The sequence below is a fragment of the Synchiropus splendidus genome, chromosome 1 (genome assembly GCF_027744825.2).
Source record: "Synchiropus splendidus isolate RoL2022-P1 chromosome 1, RoL_Sspl_1.0, whole genome shotgun sequence".
In the NCBI taxonomy this organism is placed as follows: Eukaryota; Metazoa; Chordata; class Actinopteri; order Syngnathiformes; family Callionymidae; genus Synchiropus; species Synchiropus splendidus.
The window spans coordinates 1,403,403-1,422,436 of record NC_071334.1 but is presented as its reverse complement, the minus strand read 5'-3'; the positions used below and the strand labels follow the sequence as shown (position 1 = coordinate 1,422,436).

At 58.3% G+C, this 19,034-nt stretch overlaps 3 protein-coding genes and 1 pseudogene across 4 annotated transcripts; all 4 read left to right on the top strand.

Moving 5' to 3' along the window:
* Positions 1-5,920, top strand: part of LOC128755464 (PH domain leucine-rich repeat-containing protein phosphatase 1-like) — a 12,785-nt pseudogene extending 6,865 nt beyond the window's left edge.
* On the top strand, positions 5,856-8,028 carry si:ch211-191a24.4 (uncharacterized protein LOC100150331 homolog). Its single transcript, XM_053859111.1, has 3 exons — positions 5,856-6,416; positions 6,991-7,082; positions 7,170-8,028. Exons 1-3 carry the CDS (start codon positions 6,007-6,009, stop codon positions 7,790-7,792), a joined length of 1,125 nt encoding a protein of 374 aa, XP_053715086.1. The 5' UTR covers positions 5,856-6,006; the 3' UTR covers positions 7,793-8,028.
* A 1,358-nt stretch (positions 8,029-9,386) lies between these two features.
* c1h8orf82 (chromosome 1 C8orf82 homolog) lies at positions 9,387-10,512 on the top strand. 2 transcript variants are annotated; one of them, XM_053854190.1, is made up of 3 exons: positions 9,387-9,646; positions 9,709-9,757; positions 9,853-10,512. In XM_053854190.1, exons 1-3 carry the CDS (start codon positions 9,488-9,490, stop codon positions 10,233-10,235), a joined length of 591 nt encoding a protein of 196 aa, XP_053710165.1. In that variant the 5' UTR covers positions 9,387-9,487; the 3' UTR covers positions 10,236-10,512. The 2 variants fall into 2 exon arrangements, with proteins under 2 accessions (XP_053710165.1, XP_053710164.1); XM_053854189.1 differs by having other exon boundaries at positions 9,815-10,512.
* Positions 10,513-10,756: 244 nt separating this feature from the next.
* Positions 10,757-17,924, top strand: naprt (nicotinate phosphoribosyltransferase). Its single transcript, XM_053854188.1, has 13 exons — positions 10,757-11,003; positions 15,264-15,391; positions 15,458-15,540; positions 15,608-15,738; positions 15,807-15,922; positions 15,984-16,180; positions 16,242-16,382; positions 16,446-16,530; positions 16,583-16,663; positions 17,254-17,356; positions 17,416-17,573; positions 17,638-17,745; positions 17,812-17,924. Exons 1-13 carry the CDS (start codon positions 10,757-10,759, stop codon positions 17,905-17,907), a joined length of 1,674 nt encoding a protein of 557 aa, XP_053710163.1. The 3' UTR covers positions 17,908-17,924.
* Positions 17,925-19,034: the final 1,110 nt, after the last annotated feature.

The window sequence follows — 19,034 nt, the reverse complement described above, 5'->3', positions numbered from 1 at the left end:
CCTCTCTCTCTCTCTCTCCCTCCTCTCTCATCTACTTCTCTCTCTCTCCCTCCTCTCTCTCCCTCCCTCTCTCCCTCTCTCTCTCCCTCCCTCTCTCCCTCCTCTCTCTCTCTCTCTCCCTCCCTCTCTCCCTCTCTCTGTCCCTCCCTCTCTCCATCCTCTCTCTCTCTCTCTCTCTCTCCCTCCTCTCTCTCTCTCTCTCTCTCTCCCTCCTCTCTCATCTACTTCTCTCTCTCTCTCCCTCCTCTCTCTCCCTCCCTCTCTCCCTCTCTCTCTCCCTCTCTCTCTCTCTCACCGGGCCCCGGGGCCGCTGCTGCTGACCCTGCCCCTCCGCAGGTGGCCTCCCAGAGGGTGAGCTCGGTGGACCTGTCCTGCTGTAGCCTGGAGGAGCTGCCCGCTCAGCTCTTCTACAGCCAGGACTTGACGCACCTCAGCCTGAAGAGCAACTTCCTGTCGCTGCAGCGCGGGGTCCCAGCGCTGAGCAGGTGAGGGCCCTGCGCCGCGACCCCCCTGCTCCTGCTCCCTCTCCCTCTGGTGTCCCGCAGGTTCTCCAAGCTCCGGACTCTGAGTCTGGCCAACAACGGGCTGCTGTGCTTCCCTCTGGCGCTGTGTGACCTGGCCTCGCTCGGCGAGCTGGACCTGTCGGGGAACCGTCTGCAGGCGCTGCCCGCCCGGCTGGGGCTCATGCGCAGGTGAGAGCAGCGCCCCCACCACAGCTGGGGACGCCACACCGGCATGTGTTTCTGAGCCAGAGGAAGTTGGATTTCATGGCGCTTTCTAACACGTGCAACGTCGGTGTTTGTCTGCGCAGCCAAGTTTGTGTCCGCTCTTCTCTGCTGTCTGTGGAAGGACGCGTGGTGATTGGCTGGCTGGTACGCAGCTGTGTTTTCTCTGATATCACACAACAGACGGCCGAAGAGCGTGGTTCAGCGAAGGTGGAAGTGGTCGGGCCGACGTGGTGGTGCGTCAGCACCTGCTGTGGAGTCTGCTGTGTGATGTCAGAGAAAACTAGACGCTGCTGGTTAAGAACAAACAGCAATGTGAATGCACCGCGTGTGACTACAAAACTGGAGATTTTCATGTGTCTGCGCTCCACCGTTTGGCCACAATGGCAGTTTCAAAACGCCAAACCGACTTCCATTCTCCCCTGCTCCACTCTAGCCATTCTTACTTGCTCACTCTAACTCCCTATACCCCCCAGTTTGGGTCAAATCTCTCCTCCTTTGAGCCAAATGTCTGGGCAAACGGCACGACTTCGATCTGATCTTATTCTTAGGGCAACAGAGGCCGGGAGCAGCTCCGTTTGGTGATTTCTGCGGACTCTCTAGACCAAAGTATGACGGAGCTACGAGCCGTTTTCAATGGGAGACATGTTCCATCAATCCTGGAATATCTCGGGAATGCTGGCACCTGGGTCCGAGGAAACTAATAGCATGCCATTCCCGGTGGGGACCCACGTTTTGGCTTTTGAACCGCATCTCTACCACGAAAGCTCTGGGAGGAGTAGAGTGAAGAAGCCGAACAGTAAAGATGGCCCAGGTGGGTGCATCCACATAACACAGCTGCGTACCAGCCAGCCAATCACCACGCGTCCTTCCACAGACAGCAGAGAAGAGCGGACACAAACTTGGCTGCGCAGACAAACACCGACGTTGCACGTGTTAGAAAGCGCCATGAAATCCTTTCCTCCAACTTCCTCTGGCTCAGGAACAGGTGACGTCATGACCGTGCGCCGGCTCATCGGCTCCCTCTGCTGTCAAGCCTGCAGACCCTGCTGCTGGACGGGAACCTGCTGCAGGCGCTGCCCGCCCAGCTGGAGGCGCTGGAGACTCTGGCACAGCTGGGCTTGACCTTCAACAGGTTTGCCGCCATCCCGCCGGTGCTGGAGAAGCTCCACAGCCTGGAGAGGCTGAGCCTGGCCGGGAACCTGCTCTCCACGATGGACCTGGCCGCGCTGCAGCGGCTGGCGGCGCCGCACGTCGACCTCAGGTGACCTTCCGCCAGCGCCTGGCGCCCTGGCGGGAACTCAGCATGCTCTGCTTCCAGGCTGAACCAGCTGCAGGCCGTGACCCCGGGTGACCCCCAGCGGCTAGTTCACATCGCTCGGCTGGACCTGAGAGACGCGGGCCTGCGGCAGCTGGACGTCCGCTCGCTGACTCGGCTGGAGCTGCTCCGCTGCGACCGCAACTTCCTGTGGGCGCTGTGGGTCTCCGGCCGGGCCCTCCGGAGCCTGCACGCTGCGCACAACGGTAGCGGATCCGCCTCGACGCCGCGCCGAGGCTGCCTCTGACCCTGCCGTGTGATTGCAGAGCTGCAGCAGCTGGAGGTGCAGGACCCCCCGGAGAGCCTGGCGCTGCTGGACCTGTCCTGGTAGGAGAGCGGCGGCCTACGCCGGCCCTGCCCGCCTCCTGACCCGCCTCTGTTCCTCGCAGGAACCGGCTGAGCTGCGCGCCGGACTGGGCCGGAGCCTGCGGCCGGCTGGAGCTGCTGGACCTCAGCCACAACCGCGTGAGCCAGCTGCCGGCTCGGTGAGTCCCCCCGGGCGCGGCGGTGAGGCCCTGAGCTGACGGCGCCGGCTGTTCCCAGGCTGTGGTGCGGCGGGACTCTGAAGACGCTGCGGGCCGGGTGGAACCAGCTGCGGGCGCTGGGCCAGGGGGCCGGCCCCTCTGCGCTGGAGGTCCTGGAGCTTCAGCACAACCAGCTGAAGGAGCTTCCTCCAGGCCTGTTCCTGCGAGCGCCCAGGTGTGAGGCTCGCTGCCTGAGCAGGAGCCTCTCGCCCGCCTTCCTCACCTCCCTCTGCTTCCAGCCTCCGCCTCCTCAACGTCTCAGCCAATTGGCTGGAGAGCCTGCCGGCGGGCGGGCGGCCCGAGGAGTCGGGCTCCAGCGGCCTGGAGGAGCTGCGCCTGAGCAGCAACCTGCTGACCGAGGGCTGCCTGCCAGCGCTGAGTGCTCACGCCGGACTGCGGCTCCTTCACCTGGCCTTCAACCGGCTGCAGAGCTTCGGCGCCAGGTGGGACCCCCGCGCAGCAGCCGCGCGCCTCCCTCCGCCCGTCTTCACCCGTTGGCTTCTCTCCTCTCTCTTTTACCCCGTTCTCTTCCTTGCTCTCCACGTTTCCGTCCTGGTGTTTCACTCCTTTTCTCCTTTCATTCTGACCTCTCCTTTTTCCCCTTTTCTTTTTCACACACTTTTTCTGCTCGACATTTTCTCCTTTCCTTTTTCCTCTGCTTCTTCTTTCTTTTACTCACTTTCTCTTTGGTTCTCCACATTTTTCTCTGCCACTTCATTCTTTTGTTCCCTCCTGTCATTCTCCTTATCTCTTTTCCTCAATTCTCCCCTGTTTTTTTCTTGTCTCATCAGCTGTTTTGTTCTTCCCCATCGCCTCTTGTATTGTAAAGCCAGTGTTTTCACCAGTTCAGTGAATGTTCCCCTCTGTTCCTTTATGTCCAGCTTCTTGGATCGTTCCCTCCCTTTCAATTTTTTTTTCTTCGGGGGTTGGGGAGGCTCCGCCACAGTCCTGTTGTCGTTTTCTCCCCCTCTTTCTCTCTCTTCTCCTCAGCCATTTTCACTCCCTTTTCCCCCTCACACTTCCTCCTGCCTTCCTGCTCCACTGCCCTGAGACCTGCAGCACGGGTCACATGACCGCACCTCTCCTCTCCTGCAGCCTACTGGGCCGGCTGGATCAGCTGGAGGAGCTGGACCTGAGCGGGAACCGGCTGCGGACGCTGCCCTCCACCCTGCTGAGCTGCCGGCAGCTCCACACCCTGGCAGCTCACTCCAACTGCCTGGCGACTTTCCCGGAGGTGCTGCAGCTGCCAGAGATCAAGGTAGGGCCCGGGCGCCCAGCGCCCCCCTGGCCCCCGCACTCACGCCACCTCTGCCCGCCCCCCTCAGTGTGTGGACCTGAGCTGCAACCAGCTGAGCGCCGTGTCGCTGCCCGAGTCGCTACCCGCCGCGCTGCTGGAGCTGGACCTGAGCGGGAACCCGCGGCTGCAGCTGGACCACAAGGCTCTGGAGCTGCTCAAGTAAGAGAGGCCGCCACCTCCCCAGCTGCCAGGGGCCCCGGCCTGACTCCGCCTCCTCCCTCCCCCGCAGCAACATCCGCTGTTTCCGGGTGGATCCAAGCCCGGCAGCTCCCGGCGCCTGGGAGAGCCGGGGCGCTCCGGCTGTCTGGAGCCACGGCTTCACCGAAGCCTCTGGGCCCAAGAACAAGTGGGTGGCGTGACCTCTGACCTGAACACAACGCTGCACTCACTTTGTTTGTTCCTCTCGTCACCATAGCAACCGCATGCTTCTGTCTGTCGGCAGGTCATGCGTGGCCGCGCTGGCGCTGGACTCCTTTGGCGGCACGGGCCAGTGTCTGTACGGCGTGTTTGACGGTGAGAGGAACACGGAGGTGCCGACCCTGCTGCAGTGCACCATGGGAGACGTCCTGGCTGAGGAGCTGCAGCGAGGGCCGCGGCACGACGACTACATGAGCCACACCTTCCTCACCATGCAGAGGTACCGGGAGTGGCGGGAGGTCCGGGCCTCTGAGCACGGGCCGCTGCCCCCTCGACATGACGCTTCCTTGTGGCCCCGCAGGAAACTGGGCACGGTGGGTCAGAGGTTGGGTGGCTCAGCGGCGCTCTGCCACATCAGCCACCAGCCCGCGGCACCCGGCGAGCCCGGCGGCTGCTTCACGCTGAGGGCAGCCAACGTGGGGCGCTGCCGCGCCGTGCTCTGCAGGGCCGGCGCCGCCATGGAAATCTCCCGGGTGTTGACGGTCAGCGACGAGGACGAGCTCCAGAGAGTCCGACGGCACAACGCCGTCGTCACTGAGGTGAGCAGCCTCTCGGGCCCCTGCGCCGACTGGCGGTCGCCATGGTAACGCTGCTCTCCTCACCCGCAGGACAACAAGGTGGGCGGGGTCAGCGACGCCACCAGGATCATGGGCTTCTCCTTCCTGTGTCCGGCCGTCAGCCCGCGGCCGCACGTCTCCACTGTGACCCTCTCGCCACAGGACGAGTTCTTGCTGGTGGGCAGCCGCGGCCTGTGGGAGGCGCTGTCTCCCCAGGAGGCGGTGGACGCCGTGCGGGACGTGCCGGACGCTCTGGCCGCCGCCAAGAAGCTGGTGACGCTGGCGCAGAGCTCGGGCTGTGGCCTCAGCCTGAGCGCCGTGGTGGTGCGGCTGAGCGTCACGGACGAGCCGCCCCCCAGCCCGGGTCCCGCTCAGGGGCCCCTACACTTCCCACCCGCCGAGGGCCTGTCGGGGGCAGCCAGCGAGCCGAGCAGCGAGTTCAGCGCGTCCGAGATGAGCAGCGAGGTGGGATCCACCGCCTCCTCAGAGGACCCGCTCCCTCAGGCGGGGAAAAGAGTCGGGGCGGGTGGAGGTTTCCAGAGGCAGTTTTCCGGAGCCCTGTCCGATAACGGTCTGGACAGCGAGGACGAGGAGCCCATCGCCGGCGTCTTCTCCAATGGCAGCCGCGTGGAGGTGGAGGCCGACATCCACTGTCGAGGACACGGCCCCAGCTCCGCCCCCTGTGGCGAGTCTCAGCCCGGCGCCGTGGGCCGCCGCGCTCGAGCCAACGGCTCGGTGGCCTGCCAAGGCCGCGGCCAGGACGTGATCGAGGAGGCGGCCGACGCCCCGGCGAGGAGGCCGGGCGCCTACTTCAACGCTCCGGCCCAGCCGGACCCGGACGACCAGCTGATCATCCCGCCGGAGCTGGAGGACGAGGTCCGCCACATGATCCAGCAGCAGCAGCAGCAGATGCAGAACCAGCAGAGCCAGGGCTTCACCAAACCTGCCGACCTCTTCCTGACGCCTCTCTGACTCCGCCCCCTCACTGAAGCGCACTACTGTTCTCTGAGAGAAAAGACCACGCACTCGCTACCAGCCGACTGAATGTCCTCGTCGTTTTGCTAAAATAAAAGAAAGCTTTGGAGAGGTGTGTGGGTTCCTCTTCTACTCGGATCCTCCGCCGGAGGTGACGCGGACTCACGCCGGCGCAGTTTTCCCTCGCGGGAACATGGCGCCGCTTCTGGTCAACAAACGCCCAGGAGGCGGGAAGAGACGAGTTCCAAAGTGCTCCTCACAAGCCCCGCCCCCGCGCCACCTGTCCCCGCCCGGGCGGGAGGAGCCGCCTGCAGCGGGACTCCGTCGAGCAGCGAGTCGCACCGTCGAACCCCGCTGCGCCGGTTCGCTCCGGGAAGCCTCCAGAGGAGACGCGGATTTTGGAGTCGGGTTTCCCGCTCAGGAGCGTCTCTTCCCTCCCGTGGGGCCAAGGTTCGACGTCACCTGGCGGCGGCGGCTCCATGTTCCCGGAGAGTGTCCCGGAGAGTTCCTGCCGCTTGTTTCCGGGTCCGCAATGAGCCAGGCGCCGCGCTCCAGCCCCGCGGGCCGCCGCGAGAGGAGGCCCCGAAACTCACCTGACGACAGGTGAGCGTCCGCAGACACACCTGCTGCTCCCCTCCACACTGCCGCCAGTGCGCGAGCTACGGTGTTTCATCTGGACCAAACCTCAGCTGCCGGAAACAAACGTTGTCGTTACAATCGCCCGATAGAACCAGTGTTTTCTGCCTGACCCGTATTTCAGCGGTCTTCCAGAGACGCGACCTGCTGAAGGCGGTCTGGGCCCCTAAGGTCGCGACTGGACTTTTTTTTAATTGAACAATATCCAAAACGTACAGCTAAAGCTGTTGACATGAACGAAACCGTCGTGGAAGTGACGTCATCGGTGACGTCAGAACTAATCACATTCGTGATGGTTCGATAGCCATGTGAGAGAGACACAAAAGAAAGGAGTGAAAGAAAGAACATGACAAGGTTGTGAGTTAGAATCAACAGACATCGACTTTTTTGTGGCGTTTACATTCAGAGAACCTTTGGTGGCCGCTCGCCGGCGCAGTGAGCCGCAGCTCCTCCAGGGGGCGCGTTGTGGCCTCGACCGCGCTTCACTCAAACCAGAGGGCTGAAGTGACATTCGGATAACTGCTGTTTGTGATCCCGCCAGGACGTGGTCCGGAGCGAACCAGCGAGCGCGTGACAGGGAGGTGCGAGTGGAGCGGCAGGAGTCCAAGTGCTCGCACGTGTGCTCCCGGAGAGGTGAGGCGGGGAGGGGGGTTTGACTGGACCGACTGGTTCCTCAGAGAGACCTGTGTGTGTGTGTGGTGACCGGCCGCCTGTGTCCAGGCATCGTGCTCATCGTGACGGTGCTCACCAACGCGCTGGTCCTCATCTGCGTGGTGGCGGCCCAGATGGTGGTCTCGGGCATGACCTCCATGGGAGGACTGGGCGGCTTCGACATCAACGCCAACCTGCAGCTGCAGGGCACTGAGCTGCAGCAGGTGCGCGACCTGGACATGCAGTACAGCCAGATGAGGGCGCCGGGGATCTACGGGGGCGTGGCCTTCAGCCTGACCATGGGCGTGGTCTCCCTGCTCTTTGTGGTGGCCGGCAACAAACCGCCCCACCTGATGTCCCGCGGGCTGCTGGTGGGGGCGCTGGCGTTCCAGGCGGCGGGCGCCGCGGCCTACGTGGTGGCCGTGGGCCTCTACCTGCACTTCATCATCGGCGTCAACGCCACAGACGTGTGCCAGCGCCGTGAGCGCATTTACGCTCGGAACGGCTACACCTGGATGAACTGCGACGTGAGCGGCGCCGACGCGGCCGTGGCCTTGTTTGGCATCATCACCGCCATCTTGTACGCCTGCGGGGCGGGCTTGACCTTGGCCACCATCCGGCAGGTCAAACGCTACCTGCAGAAGTCCCGCCAGCAGAGGGAGCCGCTCGGAGCGGCGACCACCTCCGTGTAGCGCCTCCCGTCGAAGCCTCATCGGCGGCGTCGCGTCACCAGCAGGGGGCGCCCAGCAAACCTGCTGTCTCACAGTGCCACGTTGAAAACATTGGATTTTTTCCTACCTTACGGATGGAACATAGCGTGCTAAGCTAAAGCTCTGCGAGTCTGCCTTTGATGTTTGATTCCCTCCGAGCACGAATCAAATCACGAATCTTTCACAGTTGTGTTTTATTGTACTTTTTAATAAAGCCATTCAACAGCATGAGAGCAGTTTTCCTGTCACGACACACAAGGCCTTGACTGCGGTTCCGTGGAGAGGGTTGATCGACTGCTGCTCTGAGCAGTTCCCCTCCGTGACCAGGGGTGGCGCCGTGAGCTCTCCAGTCCCTCCGCTTCCTCTGAGTGTAGAGGAAGAGCAGTGGCGGCTGACAGGCAGCGAGGAGCCGCTTCACACTGTTCTACTGAGCTGTGTATGCACTAGTTTCACTGCAGCGCTCCAGAATCAGCCAGCCACGGTTCAACGCCGTCACCGTCCTCAACACAGGGGCCGACGCAATAATGCTGTCGTGTAACTGCAGTCGCTGACAGGAGTCCCAGCAGCTCACCAGCCGCCTCCACCCCGGCATCAGTTTGTCTGTTGTTCAGGGCGCGGTCCTTTTACGACGCACATTGTAGGGAAATACACCTCTAATGTATCATCGGCGCGTTGGTCGACTGGTGAGAGTGACGACCAAAAACCCACCAGTTGAAATCCAAAAGAAGGTCTTCCCTGACAGAGGAGTCCAGTCACCTTCACGGGGCCCTGGGTCATGACCGATCTCTGCCGTAGCCTGAGCTCAGGTGGAATAGTGTAACAGAAACTATCTGGCCCTGACTCTTTTCATATGCTTTCAGTCCATCTGGGTGTGTGGCCTCCACTGACTGGTCCTGGTCCTCTTGTGGTCCTGCTCTTCATGGGTCAAATTCCACGGGTCGTATAGACTCCACTCAGCCTGGAGCGGTGCTGATCAAGCCTCCCAAATGTTGCCTGTTATAGGTGGTCAAGCCGATCCATTCTTCTGACTGGCTCGCTTCTGCCATCTCATCCGTCCTCCGTCTGGTCATTGGGTTTACGGATGATCAAGTCCCATGACAAATGCCGTTCCTGCCATTTAAAACACACCATTTTTACTCCACACATTCTTCCATGGATCCAGGGGCAACTGGATGGTACCTTCCCTTTACTCACCGCATCTTTTTGTGATTATTTCACAGAACATTGTCAAGTAATCCCATTCAATAATACAACGTTATTAAGATATTTATTTAGTAACCTAAAATCATTATTCCGATAACATGCTGCAGATGCTCCGACTCAAAAAAGGCTTTTGAATCCCCTCTGATCTTTTGAGTCAAGATGTTCTGAAATAAAAGAAATATTAAGTTAGTAACAAAGAAAACGATTTGAGACAGAAAATGTTGTTGTTGTCGTCTCGAATCTGAAAAATATTTGGAATACGCTTTCAAATGCTGAAATAAGCTCCAACTAAAAGCGATCAAAACTTTCATTTCTGGAGTGTCCACAAGGCGGCAGCACTCGCACCCGCAGTCTCCGCTCGGCTCAACTTCCGGGTCGAAGACGTAAACAAACATGGCCGCTGCTGCTGCCGCCGTCGCAGACCGTCCGCGGCGGATTCTCCCGTGAAAACACCGGCCGAACTCAGCTGCCGTCATGCGGCTGCTGCGGCTGCGCAGCTCGGTGCTCGGCGGCGGCGCTCTGGCCGCCTGTCGCCGCTCCTCCTCCTCCGCAGGCGCCGTTGCCTACGTCCAGGGTCAGAGTCCGGAACCGAAGGTCCGGGAGTACTTCTACTACGTGGACCACCAGGGCCAGGTTCGGACGCGACTCTTGGCGGTGACGGTCACGTGGCCCTGACGTCGTGTTGTGTGTTGCAGCTCTTCCTGGACGACACCAAGGTCAAGAACTTCGTCACCTGCTTCAAAGGTAGGCGCGCGCCACTCGGGCGTCTGAGCCGGCCTGTGACTGGGGTCTTCTCTGCAGACGTCCACTTCCTGGTCTTCTTCTTCTCCCGTCTGAAGGCCAACCGGAGCGGACGCTACCAGGACCACTTCCCCTTCCTGTCCCTGTGTGGCAGAGAGCGCAACTTCCTGCGCTGCGACGACCGACCCGTGGTCTTCACGCACCTGCTGCCGGGCACGGGCCCGGGTCCGGGCCGGGACCGGCTGTCCTTCTGTGGCGGAGGCCAGCAGCTGTCGGTGCCGTTCCGACCCGAGGCGCTGTACATGGAGCCGGGCTCGGGCCGGCTCTACCACCCCTGCCCCGACCGGGCCGGGGGCGTGGGCCTGGTGAGGTCGGCGCTCGCCATCGAACTCAGCCCGTCCTTGGTTTACGCCGCCACCGAGAAGCAGTCGGGACCCAGCCACGTGGTGTGGGGCGGAGCCCGGCTGCAGCTGACCAATGAGCTGGCCGCGCGTTTTCACCCTGAGGAGGCGGAGTCATGACTGCGCGTCAGTGTGTGTGTGTGTGTGTGTGTGTGTCCCAGGACGTGGAGAAGCTCTGACTCATCCTCACCCTGCTGGCCTGCTCTGCTCCGAGTCTCTGGTGGACGACTGAAGACCATCAGACCAGATTTGATTGTCAGTTCTGCCATGTGCACGGCACGTAAAGGACAGGAATGTCAAGACACCCCTAACACAGAGACGTTTGTCATGACGAAATAAACAAATACAATGTGCCTAGTTCGATGTCAAATAGAAAATACACAGACGCTGTTAAATGATATCAAATGGACAGAAACCGTGGTCTGCCATCAGACTGGACTGTTGTCCCTTGTCGAACCCGCGTCTGAGCGGCTCCGCTCCTCCGGGGGGCGCTGCCTCTCGTCGGGGCTCGAGCCGCTCCGCGGGGGGGAGAAGAAGAGCGCGCGCGCACCAATCGCGGGGGACGCCGCCGGTTCGACTCCGCTCTCTTCCAGTGCGGATCATGGCAGCGCCGGCGGGGGACGCACGCGGGCCGGTGGAGGGCTCCATCCGGGAGCGGGTCCCGCCGCTGCTCACGGACCTGTACCAGTTCACCATGGCCTACGCGCACTGGCGGGCCGGGCGGCACCGCGAGCCCGCCGTGTTCGAGCTCTTCTTCCGGGACAACCCGTTCTGCGGAGGCTTCTCCGTGTTCGCCGGGCTGCACGACTGCCTGCTCTTCCTGCGCGGCTTCCGGCTGTCGGAGCGAGGTGAGCGAGGCTCGCGGGTCCTGGTCCACTCCCCAGAGCCGGTCCCTGAACGAGGCCAACTGGTTCCCGTCCCGACGCGCGCTCGGCAGAGAGTTGATAGACGTGAGTCCCGGGTTCCTCTGCCGGGTCACCCTCGGGTCTGCTTGAACCATGGCGGCTCAGCTGAGGTCACGTGTTGCAGATGAGACCTCGCACACCGCGGAGCATGTGACCCGAGGCTCTGATCCCGACTCCTGTGCGCCCCAGCTGGAGTCCGTCAAGTGACTCGGCTGACGTTTGCTTTGAGGAGGATGAGGAGCCGACAGAGATGAGTGGAGAGTCATTTGATGGTTGAGAGTCAAAGATTCGTTGTGAGTCAAAGATTCGTTGTGAGTCACTCGATGGTTGTGAGTCACCTGATAGTTGAGAGTCAAAGATTTGTTGTGAGTCACCTGATGGTTGAGAGTCAAAGATTCGTTGTGAGTCACCTGATGGTTGAGAGTCAAAGATTTGTTGTGAGTCACTCGATGGTTGTGAGTCACTTGATGGTTGTGAGTCACCTGATGGTTGAGAGTCAAAGATTCGTTGTGAGTCACTTGGTGAGTTGTGAGTCACCTGATGTTTGAGAGTCAAACATTCGCTGTGAGTCACCTGATGGTTGAGAGTCAAAGATTTGTTGTGAGTCACCTGATGGTTGAGAGTCAAAGATTTGTTGTGAGTCACTCGATGGTTGTGAGTCACTTGATGGTTGTGAATCACCTGATGGTTGAGAGTCAAAGATTCGTTGTGAGTCACTTGGTGAGTTGTGAGTCACCTGATGTTTGAGAGTCAAAGATTCGTTGTGAGTCACCTGATGGTTGAGAGTCAAAGATTTGTTGTGAGTCACCTGATGGTTGAGAGTCAAAGATTCGTTGTGAGTCACCTGATGGTTGAGAGTCAAAGATTTGTTGTGAGTCACTCGATGGTTGTGAGTCACTTGATGGTTGTGAGTCACCTAATGGTTGAGAGTCAAAGATTCGTTGTGAGTCACTTGGTGAGTTGTGAGTCACCTGATGTTTGAGAGTCAAACATTCGCTGTGAGTCACCTGATGGTTGAGAGTCAAAGATTTGTTGTGAGTCACCTGATGGTTGAGAGTCAAAGATTTGTTGTGAGTCACTCGATGGTTGTGAGTCACTTGATGGTTGTGAATCACCTGATGGTTGAGAGTCAAAGATTCGTTGTGAGTCACTTGGTGAGTTGTGAGTCACCTGATGTTTGAGAGTCAAAGATTCGTTGTGAGTCACCTGATGGTTGAGAGTCAAAGATTTGTTGTGAGTCACCTGATGGTTGAGAGTCAAAGATTCGTTGTGAGTCACCTGATGGTTGAGAGTCAAAGATTTGTTGTGAGTCACTCGATGGTTGTGAGTCACTTGATGGTTGTGAGTCACCTGATGGTTGAGAGTCAAAGATTCGTTGTGAGTCACTTGGTGAGTTGTGAGTCACCTGATGTTTGAGAGTCAAACATTCGCTGTGAGTCACCTGATGGTTGAGAGTCAAAGATTTGTTGTGAGTCACCTGATGGTTGAGAGTCAAAGATTCGTTGTGAGTCACCTGATGGTTGAGAGTCAAAGATTTGTTGTGAGTCACTCGATGGTTGTGAGTCACTTGATGGTTGTGAATCACCTGATGGTTGAGAGTCAAAGATTCGTTGTGAGTCACCTGATGGTTGAGAGTCAAAGATTTGTTGTGAGTCACTCGATGGTTGTGAGTCACTTGATGGTTGTGAGTCACCTGATGGTTGAGAGTCAAAGATTCGTTGTGAGTCACTTGGTGAGTTGTGAGTCACCTGATGTTTGAGAGTCAAACATTCGCTGTGAGTCACCTGATGGTTGAGAGTCAAACATTCGCTGTGAGTCACCTGATGGTTGAGAGTCAAAGATTTGTTGTGAGTCACTCGATGGTTGTGAGTCACTTGATGGTTGTGAGTCACCTGATGGTTGAGAGTCAAAGATTTGTTGTGAGTCACCTGATGGTTGAGAGTCAAAGATTCGTTGTGAGTCACCTGATTGTTGAGAGTCAAAGATTTGTTGTGAGTCACTCGATGGTTGTGAGTCACTTGATGGTTGTGAGTCACCTGATGGTTGAGAGTCAAATATTCGTTGTGAGTCACTTGGTGAGTTGTGAGTCACCTGATGTTTGAGAGTCAAACATTCGCTGTGAGTCACCTGATGGTTGAGAGTCAAAGATTTGTTGTGAGTCACCTGATGGTTGAGAGTCAAAGATTTGTTGTGAGTCACCTGATGGTTGAGAGTCAAAGATTTGTTGTGAGTCACTCGATGGTTGTGAGTCACTTGATGGTTGTGAATCACCTGATGGTTGAAAGTCAAAGATTCGTTGTGAGTCACTTGGTGAGTTGTTAGTCACCTGATGTTTGAGAGTCAAAGATTCGTTGTGAGTCACCTGATGGTTGAGAGTCAAAGATTTGTTGTGAGTCACCTGATGGTTGAGAGTCAAAGATTCGTTGTGAGTCACCTGATTGTTGAGAGTCAAAGATTTGTTGTGACTCACTTGATGGTTGTGAGTCACTTGATGGTTGTGAGTCACCTGATGGTTGAGAGTCAAATATTCGTTGTGAGTCACTTGGTGAGTTGTGAGTCACCTGATGTTTGAGAGTCAAACATTCGCTGTGAGTCACCTGATGGTTGAGAGTCAAAGATTTGTTGTGAGTCACCTGATGGTTGAGAGTCAAAGATTTGTTGTGAGTCACCTGATGGTTGAGAGTCAAAGATTCGTTGTGAGTCACCTGATGGTTGAGAGTCAAAGATTCGTTGTGAGTCACCTGATGGTTGAGAGTCAAAGATTCGTTGTGAGTCACCTGATGGTTGAGAGTCAAAGATTCGTTGTGTCACCTAATGGTTGAGAGTCAAAGATTTGTTGTGAGTCACCTGATGGTTTAGAGTCAAAGATTTATTGTGAGTCCGCTGATGGTTAAGAGTCAAAGACTTGTGTGTCACCTGATGTTTAAGAGTCAAAGATTCGTTGTGAGTCACTCGATGGTTGTGAGTCACCTGATGGTTGAGAGTCAAAGATTCGTCGTGAGTCACTTGATGGTTGTGAGTCACCTGATGAGTTGTGAGTCACCCGATGAGTTGTGAGTCACCTGATGGTTTAGAGTCAAAGATTTATTGTGAGTCACCTGATGGTTGAGAGTCAAAGATTCGTTTTGAGTCACCTGATCTTTGTGAGTCACTCAATTAGTTCTGAGTCACCTGATGGTTGAGAGTCAAAGATTCGTTGTGAGTCATTCGATGGTTGTGAGTCAATTGATTGTTATGAGTCACCTGATGGTTGAGAGTCAAAGATTCGTTGTGAGTCAGCTGATGGTTAAGAGTCAAAGACTTGTTGTGCGTCACCTGATGTTTAAGAGTCAAAGATTCGTCGTGAGTCACCTGATGGTTGTGAGTCACCTGATGGTTGAGAGTCAAAGATTCGTCGTGAGTCACCTGATGGTTCAGAGTCAAAGATTTGTTGTGAGGCACCTGATGGTTTGGAGTCAAAGATTTGTTGTGAGTCACCTGATGGTTGAGAGTCAAAGATTCGTTCTGAGTCACCTGATGGTTGTGAGTCACTCGATGAGTTGTGAGTCACCTGATGGTTGTGAGTCAAAGATTTGTTGAGAGTCACTCGATGAGTTGTGAGTCACCTGATGGTTGTGAGTCAAAGATTCGTCGTGAGTCACCTGATGGTTGTGAGTCAAAGATTCGTCGTGAGTCACCTGATGGTTGTGAGTCACCTGATGGTTGAGAGTCAAAGATTCGTCGTGAGTCACCTGATGGTTCAGAGTCAAAGATTTGTTGTGAGTCACCTGATGGTTGAGAGTCAAAGATTCGTTCTGAGTCACCTGATGGTTGTGAGTCACTCGATGAGTTGTGAGTCACCTGATGGTCGTCAGTCACCTGATGTTGATGAGTCAAAGATTCGTCGTGAGTCACCTGATGGTTGAGAGTCAAAGATTTGTTGTGAGTCACTCGATGAGTTGTGAGTCACCTGATGGTTGTGAGTCAAAGATTCGTCGTGAGTCACCTGATGGTTGTGAGTCAAAGATTCGTCGTGAGTCACCTGATGGTTGTGAGTCACCTGATGGTTGAGAGTCAAAGATTCGTCGTGAGTCACTCGATGAGTTGTGAGTCACCTGATGGTTGTGAGTCACTTGCCTGCAGCGGCTTGTGCCCTCCACACGGGCCCTCCCCCCCTCCCTCCTCCAGAGGCCCCTCACCTGTGTGCCCTCCTCCCTCCTCCAGAGCTGGACTTCCTGCGCTCAGTGCTGCCCCCCTCCACCCACCCGGACTTCTTTGACTTCCTGCGGGACCTGGACTGCTCAGACGTGAGCGTGCGCTCGGTGCCGGAGGGCTCGGTGGTGTTTGCGCGGGTGAGCGCGTGACGCGGGCGGATGCGGGGGTCAGAGGTGGTCCTGACCGGGCGGGTGTGTCCCCAGGTCCCTCTGATGGAGGTGTCAGGTCCACTGGCCATGGTCCAGCTGCTGGAGACCAGCCTGCTGTGTCTGGTCAACTATGCCAGGTGAGGCGGGGGAGGAGGGGGAGTGGGCGGGGTGGAGGGTTGACCTGCTCACCGGCGCCCCCTGCAGTCTGGTCTGCAGCAACGCGGCCCGCTTCCGTCTGGCGGCGGGTCCCAGCAGGAAGCTGCTGGAGATGGGTCTGAGGAGGGCTCAGGGTCCGGACGGAGGCCTGAGCGCGTCCCGCTACTCCTACATCGGAGGTGAGCCCCGCGCCGTGCCTCGCCTCGCCTCGCCGCCTCCGCGCTCAGCCCCGCCTCCTGTCTGGCAGGGTTCGACCTCACCAGCAACGTCCAGGCCGGGCTGCTGTTTGGGATCCCGGTGGCCGGCACCATGGCGCACTCCTTCGTCACCTCCTTCAGCTCGCTGGAGCAGGCGCAGCCGCAGGTCGGCCGCCGCTGCCGCCGCCGCCGCAGTGGCGCCTCTCACGGTCTCTCTTTGCGCTCAGACTCTGGCGGCAGCGAGCGGCGAGCCCGACCCGGTGGACTTCGTCTCCCTGTCCAAGGGCTGGCTGGGACGTGTGCGGGAGCTCCTGGGAGCGGAGGCCTGGAAGAGCCACGAGGGCGAGTTGGCCGCCTTCCTGTCGTACGCCGTGGCCTTCCCGCGCAGCTTCCTGCCTGTCATCGACAGCTACAGCGTCACATGGTAACCACACGCGCGCGCGCAGGCTAACACAGCGACCGGCCTCTGAACCCTGCCCCCGCAGCAGCGGCCTGCCCAACTTCTGCGCCGTGGCGGCGGCGCTGTGCGAGCTGGGCTACCAGCCGGTGGGCGTGCGGCTGGACAGCGGCGACCTCTGCAGGCAGTCGGTGGAAGTGCGGCGCGTCTTCAGACTCTGCAGCCAGCAGTGAGTGAGGCGCCACGTGGGTATGTATGTCTCTCACCGCCAGAGCCGCGCTCTCCTCCGCAGGTTCTCCATGGCGCCCTTCCTGTCGCTCGTCATCGTGGGCAGCAACAACATCTCAGAGCACAGCATGAGGGAGCTCAGCCACAAGGTCAGAGGTCACCCGCCGGCTCTGGGAAGCAGCTGACGCGCCTCTCTTCCAGGAGAGCGAGATCGACACCGTCGGCGTCGGGACGCACCTGGTCACCTGCACCGAGCAGCCGTCGCTCGGCTGCGTCTACAAGGTCGGTCGGTCTCTCCCCCATGTGACTGTCTCACCCTCAGACCTGACTGTCTCGCGCAAGTCACGAGTCTGTTTTGTCTGAGGATGAGGAGGAGGATGATGATGAAGAAGGTGATGATGAAGATGAGAATGATGAGGATGAAGATGATGAGGATGGTGAAGATGCTGAAGATGATGATGATGATGGTGAGGATGAAGATGGTGAGGATGAAGATGAAGAAGGTGATGATGAAGATGGTGAGGATGATGAGGATGATGATGAAGAAGGTGATGATGAGGATGAAGGTGATGATGAAGATGATGAAGATGGTGAGGATGAAGATGAAGAAGGTGATGATGATGAGGATGATGATGAAGAAGGTGATGATGAGGATGAAGGTGATGATGAAGATGATGAAGAAGGTGAGGATGATGAGGATGAGGATGAAGATGAGGATGATGATGATGAAGATGGTGAGGATGGTGAAGATGTAGCTGCTGCTGCTGATGATGATGATGAAGATGATGAGGGTGAGGATGAAGATGGTGAGGATGAAGATGAAGAAGGTGATGATGATGATGATGATGATGATGATGATGATGATGATCCAGCTGGTGGAGGTGAGGGGGCTCCCGCGGATGAAGATCAGTGAGGACCCAGAAAAAAGCACGGTCCCTGGGAGGAAGCGCGTCCACAGACTGGTGGATGATGAAGGTGAGGATGAGGAGGAGGAGGAGGAAGGTGGGAGGGGCCGTGACGTGGTCTCCCTGCAGGTCATGTGTTCCTGGACCTGCTGAGTCTGGAGGCGGAGCCTGCTCCGGAGCCAGGCCGCCCGCTCACCTGCTTCCCTCTGGGCCTCGACGGCGGCGCCGTGACGGTCACGCCGGCTCAGGTCACATGTCTGCGACAGGAGGTCTTCTCCAGAGGTCAGGTGAGTCCACACTCGCTGAAGACGGGGGCCGAGGTCTGGGTCACGGCTCGACTCTTGTGTCCAGGTCACGCAGCCTCCCTGCAGCAGCGCAGAGACTCGCGCCCGAGTCCAGGACTCCCTGAGGAGTCTGCACCCTCGACACAAGCGGCTCCAAGAGCCCGACTCCTACACGGTGAGCTGGCCGGGACCGGGCGGCCCGCCACGACCCTCCGCCTCACCTCTCCCGTCTCACCACCAGGTGGCGCTGTCGCTGCAGCTCCACTCGCTGGCGGGAGAGCTGCGCGGAGCCAGTGCCTGCAACAACAACTTCCTGTTCGCCAGCTCGCCAGAGTAAAGTGTTTTGAGTTCCAACCCGGTTTTTGTCTGTTCCTCCTCTCACGCCACCCACAGTGACCGCGGGCGCACGGCCCGGTCAGAGCGGACGAGTCAGCGGCTTCACACTCCGCCACCTTCGTTTGTACAAGTCGCGTCCGGACCGCTGGTGACCTCTGACCTCCCGGCGGCTGCTGGGCGCCGAGCCGAGGTCCGTCCGGACTCGCTCTGTCAGGTGCGTCCTGGCTGTGACGTCAGTGAAGACGAGCAGTTTCTGCAGTGAGGATGGCGAGCCACGCGGGGGCGCTCACACACCTGCCCTCTAAACACATGGCTCACTGTGACCCGGGTATTTCGGAGATTCGAGCTTCGAGCGGAGCGTTGAAACGCTCCTCACTCGGCCGAATGTCCTCACAAGGACAAATAAACCAACCCCCCACACACGCACGCGCGCGCGCGCCTCCCTCCCCTGCAGGCACGTGAGAAGGAGCTTCGTTCCTGTCAAGCGCTCCCGCCTCGGACGCGCCCTGTTTCATAAGAGCCCCGCGGGGAGGGGGCGGGGCCACGCGACGCCACTACAGGAAGTGGCAGAACACGGGCTCCTTTATTGCCCCCCTCACACCGTCTGTCTTTGTGCTTGGGCCTCGGAGCCAGTGACCCACTTTCTGGTGTCATGTGACGACTGTGCGCGAGGCCCCGCCCCCCGCCCCAGGAGAGGGATCGGTGGCACCTGCAGCTCAGGTGACGTTCCCACAGTGGCGCTCCCATCCAACCAGCCGCGTGACCTTTGACACCTGGGGCTTCCGCCGTGTTTTCCCCGATTCAGCAAACAGTTGCTCCTTCTGAGTCACGACACTTTGATGTGATCGAAATCTTCCGCCGGAGTTTGAAGGATTTCGACGCCCCATTAGACGTTCAGTTGGGAGCGTGATGGGCGGTCAGAGGGGCCGAGAGCAGCAGCAGAGGCGTCGAAGTCCTTCAAACTCGGGCTGAAGATTTCCATTCACAGCGACCAAACAATGGGCCGTCGCATCAAAGTGTCGTGACTCAAATGTCTGAATGCATATTTACATTGGTTATAGTCTCAATACAGCACATATTTTCTATGTATACACATCTGTGAAAATGTTGCCAGAGATTTCTGCTGAA